The sequence below is a fragment of the Hylobates moloch genome, unplaced genomic scaffold (assembly GCF_009828535.3).
Source record: "Hylobates moloch isolate HMO894 unplaced genomic scaffold, HMol_V3 SCAFFOLD_18, whole genome shotgun sequence".
In the NCBI taxonomy this organism is placed as follows: domain Eukaryota; kingdom Metazoa; phylum Chordata; class Mammalia; order Primates; family Hylobatidae; genus Hylobates; species Hylobates moloch.
Window position 1 is genome coordinate 36774587 of NW_026652293.1, and position 22905 is coordinate 36797491.

The 22905-nt window shown below is 39.1% G+C and overlaps 1 protein-coding gene across 2 annotated transcripts in view; it reads right to left on the reverse strand.

The window, feature by feature from the left end:
- CACHD1 (cache domain containing 1) overlaps positions 1-22905 on the reverse strand; it is a 228342-nt gene that overhangs the window by 146943 nt on the left and 58494 nt on the right. For both annotated transcript variants that reach the window (XM_032136882.2, XM_032136883.2), the window contains exon 2: positions 871-933. In XM_032136882.2, the coding sequence (XP_031992773.1) occupies positions 871-933 (63 nt within the window). The remainder of the gene's footprint in view (positions 1-870; positions 934-22905) is intronic.

The following is a 22905-nucleotide window of genomic DNA, read 5'->3' on the forward strand; positions in this document are numbered from 1 at the left end:
TCTGTTTTTTACTTGAGTTTCAAACCTAGCTTCAAATTACTAGTTGATGGTGTTGATGGTCACATACTGTAATGAAGTTGGTGGATTCGCTGAAATTAAAACCAACTCCTATTTACCACCCTTCTTTTCAAGCACAGATCAATTATTTACGACCAGGTTCACCAACACTATGTTTTAGGAAGCAGTCCATCTGAAGCCAGCTATAAATAAAGTAAATAGAATCTGACCTCAAAACTTCTTGACTCCACAGAGAACTGAAAGAAGATGGGAGGGGAGAAGCAAAGTAAAAAAAAAAAAAAAAAAAAGGAGGAAAGAAAAAGAAAAGAACAAAAGAAGCCAACATCCAATGAGCTGCTTCTATGTGAGAATTACAATTTTATTTCATTCTTGGTCAATTTGTCATCGTTTAATTCTCACAACCCCATAAGGCAGTATTATGTTCCTTTTATTTAAGATTGAGAAACTGCAGCTCAAAAAGGCTAAATTGCTTACTGGGGCCACAAAATAAGGAGGAAAACCAGAATTTGACGTGGGGTCTGTCTGATTCCAAAGCCTAGACACTTATTTTCCACATCAGATAAAATAATTTTCAATGTTTTTAGGTGTGAGTCGTTTAAGAATTTTTAAAACAAAAAGGAATTAAATAGTTCCAAATTATAGCGTGGATAGCAGAAAACCATGCACATAAGTTTTTAACCGCCTCTAAGAATCCAAAGTGTAAGGTTGTCACCATTATGCATGAGATGCACGTGAAATTATACAGAGAGAAAGAACAGGAAACCTCAAGTGGAGATTGCTTGGAAAGAGTGACGAAGCCACATCTAAAAGCAAGACAAAGACAGGGGGTGTCAAGTACTCATAGCCTCTTACCTGCTGTACTTCACTTTCTCCATTTGAGATTTTCTCAGTGTAAACAAAGGAGTTGAATATCCGCTGCAATGAAAAGAAAATGAACATGAGATTTCCTAAATAAGTCATTTTCTATATGAGTGTGTATGTGAATAATTTGTTTGCAACAAATAGAATCTAGCAGAAAAAAAATTTTAATTAAAATGCAGTAATTTTACAGAGAGAAACCCAAGTATCAGCCAAAGTCAATCACATTTATGTAAGCAATACCCAGGCACCTCTGTAGTGAAATAAACCAGGTGTTACACTATATTTTCATTTTCAAAAATACATCTAATTATAGATTTCCGGAGTCCACGCCATTTTATCCGACTGGTATAATCTGACAAAGTTGTGTTTCTCCTTTAAATCCTGCCCTCCCTGAATGCTGTAATTGTTTACAGACACTAACATGTAATGCAATAAAGATCTTTAAAAGGGATTCTTTCCATATTCTCTCATGTCCCTGTTCAGTCAGTACCTACCCAATATTATCTATCACCTTTGTTACTCAAGCACCCCATCGGGAGAGTAACATAATAGGGCTTGCCAAATATGTGTGGACTTAAGAGAAGATCCAGTTCTTACATGCCAGGAAATATGTCAGCTGTGCCAAGACATTAGGCCAAACTACAGCACACAAGCACACACATTCTTCCACTGGTCCCTGCCTAGCTGGTACCTACTCCTCCATACATTGCCTCTATTTAAAATGTCTCTGCAGACTTACGACTTTACCAAACTGTACCGTTACTGAGTAATCACAAGAGATTAACATATAACAAACTAAAAAATGAGAATCTAAGTTATGTATCTGTTAGAGGAGCAAAAAAAAAAAAAAAAAAAAAAAGAACAGCAGCCTTATCGTTTATCTTCAAGCTTTAAAGATACCACTGAACTCTCCAGACGAGTAAGGAGTCAGACCTGGAGCTGTCAGCCAAAATTTCCTTCTTCCTTTCCATCCTGCTGCCAAGGGTTTGTCAGCATCTGGGACAGCTTCCCAGACGACCTAACACACCTGCATGGTTGTGGTACAGAAGACAAATGAAGCCAAGTTCATCATGCAATGTACATCTAAACAGACCAAATGAAGGAAGATCAAGCTGCTGTGGCTTAGAGGGAGGTTTTGGTCAGGGGGTGGAGTGCAGGGTGGAGGGAAGCAAACAAACTTGAGAAGGACTAGGATGAAATTACAGTCTGGAAAATTATAATTACAAATCATGGTGCCTCCCATCATTCTCCAATGTGCCACTCATTCATTCAACAGATGTTTATTGTCATTTTCTTTTCTGAAAATGACTCTGCTGGTAGGAAAGTTCATTACAGGTTTCTAGTAATGTTAATATTGATATTATCATTGGCTAATATCTACTGAATACTTACCATGGAGTGGACACTATTCTAAGCACATTACATTTATTTATTTAACTCTCATAAAACACCTTTGTGATAGGCACTATTATTATCTCTACATAGATGAAGAAACGGAAGCATATTTACCAAGTGCCTAGGGCAATCCAGATATTGTGCCTCATGTGTATATTTTATTTAATGTTCATTTCAAAATTACTATAGCTTTAAAGATGAAAAACTAAGAGTCTGGGAGATTAAATAACATACCCCCAAATCACTTGGCAAGGCTGGAATCTGAACCCAGGCAATGTGACTTCAGATCTGGCACTCCTAACTCTATTGTCTTATAAGAATTTGCTACCTGATTGCTTTACATACATTAAAAGATGCTGCGGTCATGAGTTAACACCTGAACATAATGGAGATCAACAATCCCTATGTGTAATTTCAAAATTCAAAAGGCTCTGAAAATCAAAAGTTTTACATAACGCATTTGTTAGCAAAATACGAAATAGCCTGAACTTATTTGGCAGTAAATCCTAACTTGAACTGATGTGTATGTATAGTCCTTGTTAAATCACTTAGTGTGCTATTTATACATTTTGATGCAGATCTCAACCAATGTATTTGATTATGGGGCTCTGCTCTAGGTACCACTACAGGTGTTTTACATTCAGGGGGCATTAGGATTCTAAATCCTGAAATACTCATTTTGGAAGAAGGATTAAGAACCTACAGACCTCTCCCAGATCTTTGGGGGACACCTTAGTTCACTACATTATAATGCTCTTAGAGACCTGGTCAATGTCATTACCACCCATGCCCCCCCAGAATATATTCTCTATTCTCATACAATTTGATTTCCAAAAGCTGTTAAATAGTGCCAACAGTACATTTTTATTAAAAGTAACATAATTCATGTAGTGATTCCAGATCTTGATAAACATGGTCAATTTCTTATTTCCTTTCTGGTAGTGATATTCCAATTGATACAGTATCTGTTCTATCTTGGCAAATGCTTCCACCAGAGTTGACTGATGAAGGAGGCATGAACTACTCCAGATCCACCCTGCTCAAGCCAACACCCACAGAGGGCTAAATCAGATACTGCCCTTCTCCTTTTTGTTAAAACAAAGGTGAACTCCTCAGTAGTAATAAAGAACATATGCCCGGAAGGGTTCGAGAAGCTGTGTTTTGGTCCCTATTTTACTCATTTATTATCTTAACAGGAGTGATTACTAATACTTTTATCTTACTAGGTCTTTTTATGACATAAGCATTTTTATATTCTTCATATCTAGTAAATGTGGGTGGGCAAAAGAAAATTTTAAAAGCAAGACAGATGTTTTAAATGTGAGCAGTAGTGATTCTATAGACTACCTATTTTGTATAACCCTGTATCGACCCCAGAAGTGAAAGGGGATGTGTTAGGTGGGGCTATCACCAAAGCAAAACATTTTTTTACCCCTTCTCCTTCCTCAAGTAGTTGGGGTGTGGGATGGAGAGGAGCTTTAAGAACTTTAGTGAGATGCCATGGGAAGCCAGTAGAACCTAGACAAGTAACTCATGACTTAACCGATCAGCCACATTTGGTGCAAGGTTAAAAGTTCAGGCTTAGGCTGGGCGCGGTGGCTCATGCCTGTAATCCTAGCACTTTGGGAGGCCTAGGTGGGCAGATCGCCTGAGGTCAGGAGTTCAAGACAAGCCTGGCTAACATGGTGAAACCCCGTTTCTATTAAAAATATAAAAAATTAGCCAGGCATGGTGGTGCACACCTGTAATCCCAGCTACTCGGGAGGCTGAGGCAGGAGAATCGCTTGAACCCGGGAGGCAGAGGTTGCAGTGAGTCAAGATCGCACCATCGCACTCCAGCTTGGGCAACAAGAGTGAAACTCTGTCTCAAAAAAACAAACAAAACAACAACAAAAACGTTCAGGCTTATGTGTGTGCGCAAGATCTCAAAGTACAGGGTGAATTTTCACTATGCTCTAGGTCAATGGACAGTAATCGTCGTTCTTAAAATGTAGGGCCTGCTAAGCCCAGCTCTCAAAGGCTTAGTACTTTTATACTTTACAATTTCACATAAATTATTGCATTTGATCTTCATAACACCTGTATGTGGTAGGCAGGGCAGGGGTCTGAAACCACATTTTATAGACTAAAAACCTACACTTCCAAAGGTAGAAAATATATCCCAGGTAAAAAGTTGAAGCATTGAGGCCTAAATCTAGACCTTGAGTTAAAAACAGGCATTGTATTTAGCAAAGCTATTAAACAAATTCATTCATATCACCTTCTTCTTCTGTGTAGCCTAGGAATCCTAATACCTGCATGTAGGAAAAAAATGAGCATTTGGGGGTTTTTTTCTATCCATTTTATTTTAAGCAAGATATATTGCCCAGGGTAATTAAAGAATCCCAGACAAAGGTTTTTATTTTTTATGACTTCTATTGCTATGTAAAATTATAAAAGAAATAGAGTACGGGGCTTTTGGGAGCTTTTGATTTTAATGCAAGAGCCAGGAATTCAAAATGATACACCTAGCCGACATTTTTGTGACTTCAGGGTAAAGATTTTCCTGGTTAATAGAGGACCTGGAAAATGGAAATGGAAAGGAAAATTTTTCCTAAAACATGAAAATGATCAGCCACTGGGTGTGGTGGCTCATGCCTGTAATCCCAGAATTTTGGGAGGCTGAGGCAGGTGGATCACTTAAGCTTAGGAGTTCAAGACCAGCCTGGCCAACATGGCAAAACCTCGTCTATATGAAAAAATATAAAAATTAGCCGGGTGTGATGGCACCCATGGGTAGTTCAGCTACTGAGGAGGCAGAGGTGGGAGGATCACTTGAGCCCAGGAGGCAGAGGCTGCGCCAGCCTGGGTAACATAGTCAGACCATGTCTCAAAAAAAAACACCAAAAAACAAAAAACAAAAAAACCCAGTAAACACAAAAGAAAAAAGAAAAGAAAATGAAGAGCCATCATGACAGGTCTGATCCTTCAGTCCTCTTGGATGATTTACTCACAGTAACAAGGTTAGGGTAGGCAGGGTGAGCATTCTGCTTCTTATTCCAAGTTGTCACTTTCCTTTATCCCAACTCCCCGGAGGGCTAAAGGAATCCCAGAAATCCGAACTCTTAATGTGAACACAACCCCAAGGGAGTCAGAAGTTAACTCTTCTCACTTTGCAAATCCCTGGAAATGAAGCCAAAGATACTGCCCAGCCCTGCCCATTACTCTTTCTTGTTTTTAAAATTCTTCATCAAATACTAAAACTAAAAATATGTTTTATTATATAATGAACAGATTAAAATAGGTGAGGAGTTTTAAAATGTTATTTTAAATAGAAACATTTCACAGAATCTTCTGTTACATTTATTTCTGTAATTAAAAGAAAACAAGAACAAAATATCTTATTCTTATGTGCATGGTAACTGAGCACTCTGATTTAGAGACAAAACTGACCTTTCTCTCATTAATGCATGCACCTTGGAAAACTGGCGGTATCTTCTCAAGTTAATTATATGGATATTTATGACTCAGCAATTCCAATCCTTGGTATACACCTTGCAGACACATGGTTGTGTGTTCATCAAAAGACAAGTACAGTATACAACAATGTTCACACAGCAAAACTACTCGTAGTAGCACCTACCTAGAATACTCAAATGCCTATCAGCAATAGAAAATTAAACCGTGGTGAATTCACATAACAGAATATTCAGTGATGAGAATGAAAAACGACTGCAACATGCATCAACATGATGAATCTCACAAACGTGATACTGAGTGAAAGATGCCAGACACTAGCATACAAAGTGTATAATTCCATTTACATAAAGTTCAAAACCAGGCAAAACTAATCTAGTCTGTTAAAAGTCAGGATAGTGGTTATTCTTTGTGGGAGAATGAATAGAATAGGGCATAAAAGGAGCTTCCGGGATGCTGACATTTTGTTTCTTGATGTGGTTGCTGGTTACTGGATGTGTTCACTTTTGTGAGAATTCATCAAGATGTACACTTAAAAGACTGTGCATTCTTCTTTATGCTATGCTTCAATAAATTTACTTTAAAAATACATTCTAGGTAGTCTCTCTAAAATATACTCTACTCAAATGTTTTTGTAAATTCACAAATGTTTTGTATATTTTTAAAACTATTTATGCATTCTTAAAAAAGAAGGGTAAGACTCTAGTAAATGGGCTATTATAAAAAATCAAAGAAAAATCTAAACCCCAATCCATAATCCAGATAAAACTGGGGCTATGCTAACTGAAGAGTCACCTAGCAATTCACAGATTAAGGTCTCCTGAGCCTTCCCCGAGGCTACATCTTAATTGCTCCCTCACACTTTAAGTATATACAATATTGCTTAGTTCTCCAGCTTCCCATCTAACAGTACTGTACAAATCTGAATTTTCAGCAAGAAAAGGGGTATCTTTACTGAGTTTCATCCAACCTAGATGTTCTAAAGGTATGTTATATTATTAAATCAAATCTCTTTACATATTCCTTTCTTTTATTCCCTAAGCACTGCCTCCCCCTCCCTCCCCCAAAGAGCAGGTTCAACACAAATGAAGTTAAAAATTAGAGTCACATAATAACAGTTGAATACAGTTCCCCCTACCTCTACTCCAAGGGGAAGAAAAAAAAAAAGACAAACATCTTGGGGGGGGTGTGTGTGTGTGTGTGTGTGTGTGCACGTGCGCATGGGTAGCCTGCTTTCCCCACCTTGTACTGGCTGCACCTTAGTCCTTCCCTCTCTGCATCCACTGACCCACCCTCCCAAACCATCATCTCCTCCCTTCCCAAATCTCCCAAATTAATTGAGCCTGCTTGACAGATGGCAAGATAATTCCACTTTGCTGGAACAAGGACAATTACATGTGTGTTTAATAAGATGGTCAGTCCAGTTGGCCCAACCTTCACGCTACCAACAACTCTGCCAAATTTTAACTAGATATTGAAATGAATGCTATGGCAGAATACCACAGCAAAGAAATAAATACCTTTGCAAGCCTAATGAGATTCTGTGGGTCTCCCTCCCTGATATTTGCTAAGAAAATGTGGACAGAGTTTTTATTCAAAAGCTTATTCTCTTGCTATTTATGGGTCTCTGCGGCAAGCACATATGGCTGACAGTTCAGTAATGGCTTCATTCAGCTCTGGATCTGTTCCTATGATTCCAGGCATTGTGGTTAAAGGGGAGGAAAATATAGATCACTACTGTTATCGCAAGAAGTTGACCAACACTAACCACTAAAAGATAAAATGCTGTCATTTAAACAAATATTTTTAAAAAAATCATGGGGCTGGGTGTGGTGACTCACGCCTGTAATCCTAGCACTTTGGGAGGCCGAGGCGGGTGGATGACATGGCCGACGTGGTGAAGCCCTGTTTCTACCAAAAAAAAAAAAAAAAAAAAAAAAAAAAAAAAAAAAAAGCACTGAAAAGGTAATTAATGAAAACCTAATTTAAGTATTTTAAGAAATAAAATGTGTATGACTGTATTCTTCCCTAAGTATACTCCATGAATAATCTTTTACAAGGTTTAAAGGGAACCCTCCTGTCCAGATTAGACATCATCTGATTTTTACCAGACTATTTAACCTCATACTATTAAACAAATGGAAGGCCCAATAAAAATGGCATTCTCTAATGAGGCTAATTATTCTGCATTCTGAGGTCAAAAATCTGTTACTATAGATCTTGATCACTTTTAAAATTATTATTATTATTTTAGAGACAGTCTTACTGTGCTACCCAGGCTGGAGTGCAGTGGCATGATCCTAGCTCACTGCAGCTTTGAATTCCTGGGCTCAAGTGATCCTCTCACCTCACGTCATCACCACTGCTGGTAATTAAAAAAAAAAAATATATATATATATATATATATTTTTTTTTTTTAGAGATAGACTTCTAAACTTCTAGCCTGAAGCAATCTTCCCACCTTGGCCTCCCAAAGTGCTGTGATAACAGGCATGAGCCACCATGCCTGGCCTTTGGTCAATTTTTAATCTCAGAATTTGTTCATTTTGGATACAGGTGGTTCAAGAAAATAGTTTGCCAAGAGTATGGAAAAGGTTACCACTAAAAAGAAAAATAGAAAGTAACCTAAGTATCCAACAGTAGGAAACCAATTAAAAGACTCTTCATCCAATCAAAAACATTGTGCAGCTATTAAAACATGTTTATATAAAAAATTTATTGTTAATATGTGTAAAGCAGCATTTAAATATATAAATATTATTCTAATTATATATGTGTGTGTGTGTGTGTGTGTGTGTGTGTGGTTGTGTGTGTGGATGTACTATGTATCGTAATGTTGCCATGTATCCCAAGGGCCTGGAATGCACTCAAGTGCTTTGCAACACATTGTCTCATTTAATATTTACAAAAAAACATGACCTTTATAACTATGTCCTCATTTTACGGATGAGGGAACTGAGGTTCTGAGAGATTAATTTGATAAAGCTGAATATTAACAAGTACATGGTCAAGTCTGAATACAAAGCCTGTCTTACTCCTAAATTTATATGTAATCCCCTATTATCATCTTTAATAGAGTTTAATAGAGAAAACTTATGTAACACCTAGAAGTTGATCAAAATAGTAACAGGGCTTGCTTGTAAATAATATATATCTAAAATATATATTTTTCCTTTCTTCCCCCACAAATCTTGAAATTGAATATATAAGAGAGAAAGACAAAACATTTTTCAGAGTTGTCAAACTCACAAAAGCACATACATCCAAAGTTACAACTAGACTCTACACCACCTCAAGAGCTTTCTGAGGAGAAAATAAATTCAGAGGCTCATGTTTGATGCTCACTATAAAAACTATGTCTTGAATGGCACAGTGACTTGCGAGAAACCAGGGCTGTTCCAGTTTATATAACAAAAGGAAATGCTTAGTTACTGAAAACCATGGCAAAGGAAGAGGCTTATGTTGGGAATTTAAAAAAAAATGCATCAGTGACACAATAGATGACCTTGTGCAAATCAAACTGTACACCCAGGTACACATGACCCAGCTCAATAAACTTCCTTATTTTGTTTTAATGTTGCTATAAATAATGATAATAGCTAATGCTTATATAGTGCTTACTATCTGTCAGGCACTAAGTGCTTTACATAACTCATTTATCTCATAAACAAGAAGATGAATTCATATAGAGTATGCTAAAAATATTATAAATGTACTTCACACACCATTATGATAGTTATCTACTATTATTCTATTTTACTATAGTTAATCTTTTAAGAATATAATAACATTCTATTAATGATAGTTGTTCTATGATAGTTGGAGGTATGGGGGGAACAAAAATACCTGTTTACATATTTACTGACTCAACTCCCACCTCATTCTGTTTTTGTTTTCTTATTACCCAGGTGGATGGAGTGCAGTGGCACGATCACGTCTCACTGCAGACTTGACCTCCCAGGCTCCAGTGATCCTCTCACCTCAGCCTCCTGAGTAGCTGGAAATACAGGAGCGTACCAGCACACCTAGCTAATTTTTGTTTTTTTTTGTTGGTTTTGTTTTGTTTTGTTTGGTGGAGACAGGGTGTCGCCATGTTGTCCAGGTTGGTCTCGAACTTCTGGGCTCAAGCAGTCTGTCTACTTCAGCCTCCCAAAGTGCTGGGATTACAGGTGTGAACCACCGCTCCCAGCCCCACACCTCATTCTTAACAACCTCCTACCAATGGCAATTTCTCCGTTTTCTAAAGTTCTACGGCAAAGACTGTCTATGCTACAATCAAAGTAATATGTCCATTATAAAACATTTGAAAATATATAAAGAAGGGAAAAAATCTGTATCTGACTACTCCATAAAAACCAATATTGTTTACATTTTACTTTATTTCCTTCCAGTCTTCAGAATTTCTAGGTCCTAACCTTATTGTAACTTCCTTGACAACTGGCCCATGTCATGATTCCTTAACACAGTGGATTGTACACAGAAAGCATAAATAAGCATTGTGTATCCACTAGCCTAAGCACTAAATTATACAGATCATTATTTTATTTTGGTTGGGTACTCAACCAGCTAGCAAAAATAGGAAGATATCCTTTCTCCCTAGGCTAAAAAATGTTCCCCTTTTCTCAACAATTAACAAGTCTTTCCTTCCATTTTTCCTTCCCTATCCTCTTTCAGCTTTAAGTATGTGTATGTGCGTGTGCACGTGTGGGCACACACACACACACACACACACACACTCACAGCCGCTTGGATACTTCAAGTTTGCCAAAGAACTCAAATTATGAATTCCTTAGTCCGGTGGCATTTAACTTTAACACCCTACAAACCAACATGAGCTCTGAATTTTAAGAAAGCATGTGAGTGAGTCACAATTTGCTGACAAGTGTCACCTTTACAAAGGGCTGCCTATTTTGGTTCACTCCATCACTCAGAAGAAATTACAGGGAAAAAGGGACAGCCTGCACTCTGATTTAGCAGGGAAAATCTAAAGCGATCATCTCAGTGAGAAGAGTTTCTAGTCTTGATCACTTGATTTGCTGTGATTTGCTGTTATAGCATTCAAAACCAGGAGAGAGGGTGAGTAAACATGAACCCGGAGAACAAAGGCAGGCAAACCAAGACGGAAACACTTCCCTAAATGCAATAAAGGTTCTGAAGGGTTATTGGGTTTTTGTTGTTGTTTTGGCTCTCAAAGCGGGTAAGAGGAAAATGTCAAATCAGTTCCACATGTTGGAAAGAGTCTGCTGTTAGCCAATATAACTTGACTAAAAGTAATATTCATGACAATGCACATGGCAACCTCTCAGAAATGGAAAGTGGAGTTGCCCAAACTCTTTGCAGATGGTGCCAAATTTCCACTCCCCTATTTTCACTCTCCCAACACCAAATGCCTCCACCCCTACCCCCTAGATCTCTATTAAGGCAATTTTTGTTTCACTTTTAAAGGAAAAAAAAGGTATTTAGCAGCTATACATGTATTCTTGGAGGGTGGTGCTTTATATAAGCCTTCAATATTCAGTGTTCCGTGGGTACACGAATCCACACAAATGCTTAGGTCTCTGGGAATCTATCCATTAAGGACAAAGGGAACTGGAAAACCTGAGATGCTTAATCTTCCAGACTTAAGTGACTGATGTTTAATTACTGTCTCGGGCAATCAATCAAGTCCTTTCTAAAGGAGTCAGAAGCTATATAAAATATGGTCCCATACCCTTAAGAAACTCACCCTTTAGTTGGAAAGAGAAATTAGGAATAAAAAAATAAAAAGCAACAGTGAACAATGCAATACAGACTCTCGTATGAACTCAGTATGCTTGGCACAGGCCCAAGGTGCTGTCAGAGTTCAGCAGGGGAGAAACTTGGACTTGCCTTTGAGGTGGGATTTAAATAGGAAAAGAAAAAAAAAGCTTGGGCGAGAGCATTCACTAAGAGGGTCTGGTGCTTAGTACACATTCATAAAGAAAATATTTATTAAGCCCCATTTTGGGCCAGGTCCTATTCTAGACCCTAGAGATACAAGAGTGGGTATAACAGAGGAAAATCCTTGCCCGTTTGGACCCTACATTCTAGCCCCATTGGCCTCAACTTACAAAGCACTCACTACACATTGGCCTGCATATTTGGAAATGGGGTGTTCAAAGATAAAGATGCTGTTTCTTGCCTGAAAAAGTTCACATTCTAGAGAGGCCCTGAAGCCAATAATTATGATACAAAGTTACATGTGGTAATAGAAAGCCAAGTTTCATAAGGGGCACTTTTGGAAATAAAGCTGAACTAAATGGAATATATAGACTGTGGAGGGTTTTCAAGCCAGGGAGAGGAGTTGGCTTTTATGCGTGTGGTAGGCACTTAGTAAATATTTTTTTGAATGGGTAAATGAATAAATGTATATTTGCCAAGAAATAAATAGCCATTAAAAGGATTTTTAACTGGGGAGTGACATGATAAAATAGGTGCTTTAAGAATGTTTATATTCCACATGCTCAGGGCCAGGCACCCACTTTCCTAAACTGTTCCTAAGCCTTTCCGCAAAGAAAAAAATGCAGTCCATTTAGAAATCCATTAGCATCCCAAGGGTCTGTGACAACTCTAAGAACCAAATGAACAGCATCATCTTCTAGTATGATGCTTGAGAGGCTCTGATGTGGAGTTTCCCATGTGTCTTACCTCCTCCAAAAGATTATAAAATCCTTTGAGGGGCAGTTTTATTCAGTCTTGCAATCCATATAGCACTTGCATGGAGTAGTGTTGGAGAATGAGACTGAGAAATACTTGTTCAAAAAATAATTTTAAAATAACTTAATAGAAAACAACTGTTGGGGTTTAAAACACAGTTGCAATGTTGCATTCTGAGATGAAGATAAGTTTTCAACACTTCAAAATATGCTACTAACTGTGAGGCTGTTTTGGATGTTTTTCTGAAGAAGTGTTCGTTTATATCACATCCAAAGAGAGAATTTTCATAAATACGATTCTAGTATATTCCTTTATTCAAATAAATACTTTTTCAGTACAATCATCAGGTACAGAAACTATAAATCAAAACGTCACAAAACCTAAATAACTAATAATATCAAATTGCAGCTCTGTGAGAACTAGCTCTACAGTCTGGTGAAGTCATTTACTCTCCTCCCTAGGCTTAGTTTCCCTCACATAAAAAACAGGAAACTGGGTTAGATTCTATAAAATACCGTGAACCTAAAATTTCTACTCTACCATTGTGCTAGAATTTTACTGACATGCCAATTGCTAGACTTTTGAAAAGCTACTAATGCTAAGAGTCTTTCTGTCATATGATGTCTCAAGAAAATTATATTTGCTGACTTAAATTGTTTAAAAATAATTATAAATATATCTCTGAAACTGCTGCAGGGGGGGAGTACCCAAATACTGATGCAATGAATTTTTTAAGATGAAAATTTAAATAGAATCAATCTTGAAAATGATGAGTTTAAATGTGGAAATTGAAGCCATGAGTCAAAGTAGTTAGCCTTTATGGAATAAATGTGATGCTAATATGATTACATAAATGACTCCCAGGTCCTCCTGACTATATCGTTTTTCAGGCTCTCACAGCCAGGGTGCCTGTCACGCATATCGAATGCCATGGTAACAGCCCTTGCCTGTAAAGGCTGCAGCACCACATGCCATGACTCTCAACAATAATTATTAACTAACATCTTGATTGAATGATGGCTTTCTGGACTCAGATGCACAATATAATTTTAATAAATAAATGCCAGGTGGAAATTTTCTTAAGTTTTTAGGGTTAAAAATAAAGGAAACATAAAATGGGGAGGTAAAAAAAAATCTTTGCCACTTACCAGCAGAGTGGCCTTGGAGAGGTTGGATTTGCCTCCATTTGCTTATTCATAAAATGTAGGTGATAATAGCTACTTCACTGGTTTTTGTGAGGCTCGATGCAAGTACAGCACTTATTTCTTGCATATAGTAAGAGCTCAATAAATAGTAACTTTTAAAAATCCTTCAAAAAGAACATGTATTCACAGAAATAATGTCATTTGGGACTACCTGGGTCCCATTCCTAATGATAGGAACTCCTCCAAATCAGCATTTCTGAAGCCTTTGGAAGTGACAAGACTTTCGCAAAGCTATACATTTTCAGGAAATGGCTGTAGTATTAAAGATCCAGCTGTGACACTGGTAGCTCCCAGTGCCTTTATAAGCTCCGCTGCCAGTCTCAACAAACTGGCCTCTTCAAGTTCAAGTTGGGTCCTTGAGAAAGTGATTTTTTTTCCCCTTGTTTATAAGACCTGATGGGAACACCTGTCTGAGAACAAGCCAAATCTCCAGTTTACTTTAGCCCAAGGCTTTGGACATACACGCCAAGGAGGCCAAAGGAGTAAACTGAAGTTAAGAAATATGTTGCAGAGGTGCTGGTCCCTCCCAATCTAGCACCGCTCAACAAACAATTCGTTTTTTTCTGGGCAGGGCAGCATAAGTACTGGGTGAGGGGAAAATGCAATCATCGGCTAACCTTTAAATAGAATAGGAGGACTGGTCTGAGACACCTTCCCAGACCTAAGCAAGCAGAGTCAAAAAAGATTAAACCCCTTTTGGTGCTGTCACTGAATATTTACTTTCACATCATGCTGCAAATACAGTGACCCTCACAGAGGGCAACAGGACTCCTGCTCACCTAGAGAGGCAGTCTAGTGTGGGGACAAAGGTCTGGGCTTTGGATTTTCCAGAATTCAGGTATGTCAGATGTGTGTAACCCAGGACAAATTATCCAAACTGTTTGAGCCTGTTTCCTCACAGGAATTTCAGCAACATGCCCCCAACCCCACAGAGACAGAACAGATTTATCATAGCCACCTATTAGGTTTGCTCTTCGAATTAAATGGCATGACCAGCTAAGACAGCATCTGGTATACTGTTTTTGCCCAATTAAGTGTAGCTGGTATTAAAACTGTTGTGGTTTTCTCCGAATATCCAACATCCAGTGTTAATCACCCATACATGTTCAGTAAATGTTTAATGACTAAATAAAAGATTTGGTACAACTACTCATTTGACAGAAGAGAAAATAAGCGTCCAGGAGGTATGTGATAAGTGACCAATCAGAGGCAGGACCGAATACTTCTAACTCTCAGCCTCCCACTATTAAATTTTTTACCATGCTAATTCCTCATGTAATTTTCAAAATCTGGCTGTACTGCACACCGAACTAGAAACTCAACGATATTTATTTACCCCTCAATGCCAGTTGGAACGGAAAGGGAAAATTTATTATCCCAAACTACTGAACAAGGACAAAACCAGAACATCAAATTATTCTCCCTACCAAGTAAATATTTAATTTGGCTTGAGTTCCTGGATGGGAAGCATGGTGTAGTGGAAAGAGCATGGGTTCTGGAAGCAAGGAAGTTGGACTCCGGCTGCTGGCTCCCCATTTACTCCAGAGTTGACGGCATGTTGTTTAAATGCCCAGAGACTCCATTTTCCTATCTCCAGAAATGGGTATAATAAATCTATGTTTGGGGAGTGACTACTAAGGGAGGAATACAACATTTCTTTATGGAATGATGAAAAATGTTCTAAAATTAGATCTTGTGATCATTGCATAACTAGAAACTTACTAAAAACCACTGAATTGTACACTTTATATAGGAGACTTTATGGAATGTAAACCATCTCAATAATATCAACCTTATGGTCATAGCTTTGAGGACTTAATTAGTTATTACCTATGTGAGGAATATGATGGGGAACACATCGTAGGTGCTCAATAACAGTTGCATAAATTGGATTTCTGACACAAAGGTGGTGGTTATCAAACTTAAGGGTACAAAACACATCTTGGATTGCTGGTTATAAAAGGCAGATTCCTAGGCCACCCACCACCACAGATGAGTCCAGAGGCCCAGAGGAAGCCGGGGGAGGGTCAGCATGTGTAAGACTCATGGAGGTGGCCCTGAGGGAGGTGGCCTACTAAACACTGCTTTAAAAGTCCTACACTAGGGGGCCTTTCAAATGGAGACATTTCTACTGTCAATTTCTTGAAATGTCAGTAATGGTCTCCCTATATTGAATTTCTGTACAAATCCAAATTCCCAGAGCTGGGCGTGGTGGCTCACGCCTGTAATCCCAACACTTTGGGAGGCCGAGGCGGGTGGATCACCTGAGGTCAGGAGTACGAGACCACCCTGGCCAACATGGTGAAACTCTGCCTCTACTAAACATACAAAGTTAGCCAGGTGTGGTGGCACATGCATGTAACCTCAGCTACTTGGGAAGCTGAGGCAGGAGAATCACTTGAACCCAGGAGGCAGAGATTGCAGTGAGCCGAGATCATGCCATTGCACTCCAGCCTGGGCAACAAGAGCAAAACTCTATCTCAAAAAAAAAAAAAAAAAAAAAACCCTCCAAATTCCCATCAAGTATACTTAAAAGTAAGCTCTGGCTAAAAGAATTTTCTTAACAAAGAGGTGGAGAAAGGGGGAGGGAGAGGGAAGAAAGAAAAGCAATATCTGCTACTGCTAAACCACTTAGAGGGGTCAAAAGGGACATATTCCCAATCTTTAGGTATTAACAACCACTTTCTACTTGTGTCCACCAAGTTCAGAATTAGAGATGAAACAAGCTTTAGTGGGCTTCCTGAGAGGACAGAAGAAAGAGAAGAAGGAACGGGCACTTTGATTTGTAATGTCTCTGCCTTAACCAACCTGAAAAGTATCTACTGGTATCCCTGTTCTATCAATGAGGAAACTAAGGCTTGGAAGAATGCATGACAAAGCAACTTCCATCAAAGTCTCACATCCAATATGCAGCAGAGTGAAACTGCAATCCCACAACTCTAGGCTTCCCAAGGGCAAGGCCAGGGGGCTGGAATCTGGGATCTAGATCTCTTGGTCCTTCCAGGAGCTGAAGAAGGTGATCAGCTTCCATTGTCCTAGCTTCAGCCTTCCTTAGCTGAATGTTCTAGAAATGCTCACTTGCCAGTCATGGCCCAACTCTGTTTCCTGTTACTGAGCACAGACTATGGGCCAGCCCCAAGCTAGGCTCTGGAAGATGCAGCACTAAGACAGTCCTGCCCTTGAATTGCTCAGAGTGCAAGGGAGAAGAGGCAAGTGCAAGCAGATACTACAGGATATGTAGTGTCAAGCGTGAGGAAGGGACATTCCATCCAAATATTATGCAAAGTCATCAAGAGCCTCAGGCTCAGCATTCAACAGGGAATATTATTAAGGCCTAATGTGCAGAGTTGGGGATATAACAGGAATGCTTTTTGTTTGTTTACCTGCCCTTCATATTTATCAAGAGCCCCAAATCTATACTTTTGATCTTCTCTCCTAATGAGATTTTACACACGGTCAGAGATAAAATAACAAAATAGAAAGGAAAAGATGGCCGGGCGTGGTGGCTCACACCTGTAATCCCAGCACTTTGGGAGGCCGAGGTGGGTGGATCACCTGAAGTCAGGAGTTCAAGACCAGCCTGGCCAACATGGCGAAACCCCATCTCTACTAAAAATACAAAAATTAGCTGGGCATGATGGTGCACACCTGTAATCCCAGCTACTCCAGAGCCTGAGGCAGAAGAATTTCTGCAACCCAGGAGGCAGGGGTTGCAGTGAGCCAAGAACAGGCCACTACACTCCAGCCTGGGTGACACAGTGAGACTCTGTCTCAAAAAAAAAAAAAAAAAAAAAATGCTGGGCTCACGACTGTAATCTCAGCACTTTTGGAGGCCAAGGCAGGTGGATAACGAGGTCAGGAGATCAAGATCATCCTGGCTAACACTGTGAAACCCCATCTCTACTAAAAATACAAAAAAATTAGACAGATGTAGTGGCGGGTGCCTGTAGTCCCAGCTACTCAGGAGGCTGAGGTAGGAGAATGGCGTGAACCCAGGAGGCGGAGCTTGCAGTGAGCCGAGATCATGCCACTGCACTCCAGCCTGGACGACAGAGTGAGATTCCGTCTTCACAAAAAAAAAAAAAAAAGAGAGAGAGAGAGAAGAAAAAGATATCTATTATTCAATTTTGAGCTTGCATTCCACTAATAGAACACATCATGTATAGTATTCTCTGAATTAATGCTTTAAAAACAAATGTTGAAATTAGTTCATAAATGGCACAATTGTACTGCATGCTTACATTGAGTTAATTTGGTAAACAGATATGCTTAAAATATTAGTGTTGGTAACTCTGTTTGGCATTTCTTCACTTATTAATATACCAACAGCTTCAAAAACTAGAGGTGGGCTGGGCCACTCTCAGCCTCTGAAAAGCCCAGCTGCTGTAAATACATATGGATGAATCCTAGTTACCCAAGTATTTACAATATTCCCCATCTATAGCCACAACATCTCGGTGTCTGAAGGGCCTCTCTCTCTTGTTTTTGAGACAGGGTCTCACTCTGTCACCCAGGCTGGAGTGTGATGGCACAATCTCATCTCACTGCAAACTCTGCTTCCTGGATTCAAGTGATTCTTGTATCTCAGCCTCCCATGTAGCTGGGGCTATAGGCCTGCACCACCACGCCCGGCTAATTTTTGTATTTTTAGTAGAGACAGGGTTTCATCATGTTGACCAGGTTGGTCTCAAACCCTTGGCCTCAAGCAATTCACCCAACTTGGCCTCCCAAAATGCTGGGATTACAGGCATGAGACACCACGCCTGGCCCTGCAAGTTCCCAAGGCTCTGTTGGGAACTCCAGCCTCACATATTCAAGTAATTGTCCTAATCCTACAGAATTCACTCATTCATGTCCTGCCTCTCGTTATAAAAGATACCAATAAACAGTAACAAATCCTTCTGAGCTGTTACCTTCTACCACTACTGCTGCTGCTACTACTACTAGTACCACTACTTTACTCCTCCTCCTCCTCGTTACAAGCTTTCAAGTAAGAACAAGCCCTATTTTATAGATGATGAGTCAGACATAGACAGTTAGTAGATTTGAACCCAGATATGTCTGACTCCAAAACTAAGTCTCTTGCCACTTCCAGGCCCAAAACTCTCCAATAGCTTACCAATGAATTCAGAGTAAAATCCCAAGTCCTATCTTGGTTCCAAAGTCTTTACCTATCATGCACACCCTTTGAGCTTCTCCCCAGTCCTTGGCCCTTCTTTTCTTTCCCCATCCCTCAACATACCGGCCTCCAGGTTGCCACTCAAACTTGATGAGCGTTCTCCAGCTGCAGGGCCTTGGCACTCCCCATTCCTCTTTCTGAAACACATCTCCTTGGGATGGGCTTGCTCCCAGCCTACATCCAGGCCTCTGCTCAAATGCCATTTTATGCAAAATAGCAACTCCAGTAGCTCATCACATCCAATACACCTTACGCTCTACTCTTGTCTGCAGTCTCCACAATACGTATGTTGCGTGAGCACGAGGGCTTTTTGTTGTTGTTGTTGCTCCCAGTGTCCCTAGTGCCTAGAACCAGCCTATAGTAGGTATTCAATTAATTAACTCACAAGAAGGGCCCAAGTTGTACATCTGCTATGAGTCAGCCATACCCCACTGGAAATTCAAAACACAGAGAATCACTCGAAGAGTCTCTCTCTGCTACTTAGAATGTGATTTGCCTCTAATTTCCCTGATAAGTTTTATCATTAAGACTCCCTTAATTTTCACCTCCTTGGAAAGTATTCTGATCTTTATTTATTGGGGGCCTCACGCTATTCTAACACTTTACAAAAGGCATTGCAATTATTTGTTTACATATCTAGTCCTCCCCACCCTTATCCCTATCCTGTGAGTTTCCAGAACACAGGGACTCATTCTTTCTCATCTTTCAATTCACAGTATATAGTGGCTTGCCATATTTTAATATATGGTGTAGTGATACCTTCTGATACGTCCTACAGAAGCTTCCAGTATTCAGGTAACGGTATGAGTCTGGCATTAAACTGTAACACGGAAGATTTTGCCACCACAAAGAGCAGTATCACCAACCAAGCCCATCAGTGTATAAACACACACAGCCTGTGCTGGTATAGCAAACACTTCTCCACGTTTGAGCAACAAAGAGACACCAGGGGGTAATGTGCAAGTTAATAAGCTGAGAATCACTCTAAACACATCTGTTGGTAGATACTGGTTCTGTCAGAGTTTATGGTCTTGTTGACCTTGTTTACTTTCCCAGAATAAGTTCTTCAAGACGGTCTTCTTTGTCATTGTTCTGGTTCTCCTTCTCCTCCCACCCCTACACACACACACACACACACACACACACACAACCACATTCATCCTAAATCATTAACTAATGAAAAGCAAAGGTACAGAAGGCAGAGTTATTCATCCTCAGATTAAACTCTTGACTTAAATTAGATGTTTGACGGGATTTCTCTCTTCTCAATCTCTTCAACCCTAATTAATAATCAAGAAACCTGGAAGAATCCACAAACACTGTGCAAATGCAGACAGGTGAAATCAGCTTGCTCAATGTCAGCACTGGAGAGGAGGACTGCATCCAAACACAATGAACTGGACTCCCTGAAACTGTCCAACTTACAGACTCTAGAGTGTTTCCGTTAAAGCGTTTTGGGCAGGCAGGAAATAAGGATGCTTTTCATTCTATCCACAATACATTAATTTCAAGTTTAAGGAATGAAGCCAGCAGAGAAGCATTCCATGTAATGAACAGACTTGTGCTGTATTATAGAACTGGCTGAATCTGATATACAGTTCATTGCCAATAAGGTTTTCCTTGGAATTTTTAAAACAAATTCCTAGAGAGATTGAGGCTTAGGAAGTAAGTACTTGTGAGAATTCATTCTTCCATCTAAAAGAAAAAAAAAAACAGACAATGGAATGTTGATACATATCTGAGCTCATTTTTTTTTTTTTTTTTTTGACAGAATCTTGCTCTGTTGCCCAGGCTGGAGTGCAGTGGTGCCATCTTGGCTCACTGCAACCTCCGCCTCCTGGGTCAAGCGATTCTCCTGCCTCAGCCTCCCAAGTAGCTGGGATTACAAGTGTGCACCACCATGCCCGGCTAATTTTTGTATTTTTAGTAGAGACGGGGTTTCACCATTTTGGCCAGGCTGGTCTTGAACTCCTGACCTCAGGTGATCCGCCCGCCTCGGCCTCCCAAAGTGCTGGGATTACAAGCATAAGCCACCGCGCCCGGCGCTCATTCCTTTTAATTAAGCATTCCAGGGAAGAGTCAGTTCGTTAATAATGGCCAAAAAACAAAAACAAAAGAAAAAAAAACTCTTCACCATGACCAGGTAGATAAGGCTAAAGGTATGTTTCACTTTATATCTTTACTGTTTTTGAACTTGATCCTCCAACTTTTTTTTCCAGGTGTGTACACAAAGATTTCTAAGATCTTGTCAATGACCTTAGTTTCCATCTCAACTATTATTTCTTAAAGCTATGTTTTCACCGACTATTTAAGAAGTTGCTATTCTTAAGTCTCCAGGGAGAAGATGGGAATAAGGTGATAGAACCAACCTCTATTGTTGAGGTTGGGATTTGCAAAAGTTAAATGGCCCCGGGTAATGCTAAACTGTTCAAGCATCAGGAATCAGCACTGAAGCAGGCGCCCAGTGTTCTTCCAATTAAACTACAGGGCAAAACGCTAAACATAATTTTCAGTTTTAAAGGAAGAGTTCTGTGTTATTAAATCCTGACCATGAAGGATGCCTCCCTCTTTTATTGCCAGGCACTATGCTACTTGAGGAAACACCAAATGATCTTCACTATAGAATCATCAATGTTAGCTATGAAGGCATCTTTTGTTTTGTTCTAGCCAGTAAATCTTTACCAATTGTAAACAACTAGAAGGATGAAAAAGTAGATTTGGCCAAAATCATAGAAGACCTAGAAGCAAGACTTAAGATTTGGAAATTATAAAAAGCCTCTAAAGTAACATTATAGAGCAGGGGAATGAACTGATCTGATCTGGGCCTGTAGAATAGTTCTTGGCAGCAAGACCTATTCAAAATGAAAACATAACATAGGGTCGAATATGGATACGAGGACCAAAGGCAGTTGTGGATTCAAGTCCCAGCTCTGCTGAATACTAGCTGAGTGGCCAAGGGCACGTTACCTAAGCCCTAAGTTCCTTCCCTCCCACTTCATAGGACTGTTGTATTAATAAGATAATTCATTTATCACAGTAACACAGTAGCCAGCATATGGTAAGTGTTTAATAAGTAATAACTTTTATTGTTGCTAATGTAATAAACCAAAAAAGAGAACTGGAAGACTAGAAGAAGATGACGATTCTAGTAGCAAAAGAAGGAAAATGGATACAAGGGGCATTTTTGAGCTCTCAGTTGTGGATTGGTTGTGGAGTATTGAGAATAAATGGAGTATTGAGAATAAACATGCCAAAGAAGTTTGAAAGCTGGTTAATTACAGGACCAGCAATGATAGGTTCCATTTTGAGTGTGTTAGTTTTTACCTAGTCAAAATGAAAGAAACAAGAAAGAGAAATAAGCAACATTTTTCTATGGTTACTGCAAAGGCAGAAAAAATTAAAAGCATAGCTACTGAAAGTTATCCCATCTTTTTTCAAACAGGGTACAGACATCAAGCCACTTCTCTTAGAAAAGGAGTTTCAAGAAAAACTCATGGAATTTAATTAAAAACATTTTTTGAACATGTAACTTACACCCTTTCATAAAGACAAACATCAGACTATAGACTCATGAATTCAAATCCCATTTCTCCAAATTATAACAGATACTTAAAACAGTATGCAACTAGAACAGAATATAACCCAATGAAAGGTAGGAAGTATAATAATATAGGTATAAATTTTTAAAATGTCAGATGTCAGCATTGTAAAACAAATTCAAGAGTCTTGCATTTAATTCCAATGCCATTAAATTGGGGGACTACCATCAGGTATTAGGGTATTTTTTAAACAGAAAAAAATGTGATTATAAATATCAACATCAACCAGGTTATTCTTAAATAATAATACACTAATGCTTCTTTTCAGAGATCCCACCAAAAAAAAATGTTTATAATACTCTAAATCTCATGAGTCTATAAAAGTAACCCACTACTTTTAGCAAAGCAACAAACCTAGGAAAATTTCTTTCAAACAAAAGCACTTTATCTGGTCATTTGATTTTACTCTTAACATTAACTAAAAAATAAAGAGGGTAGAGTGATTAACCTCCAAAGACAAAACTAATAATTTATTCAAAGTAAATCTCTGCTGTGATATTATTCAGAAGGATTTTAT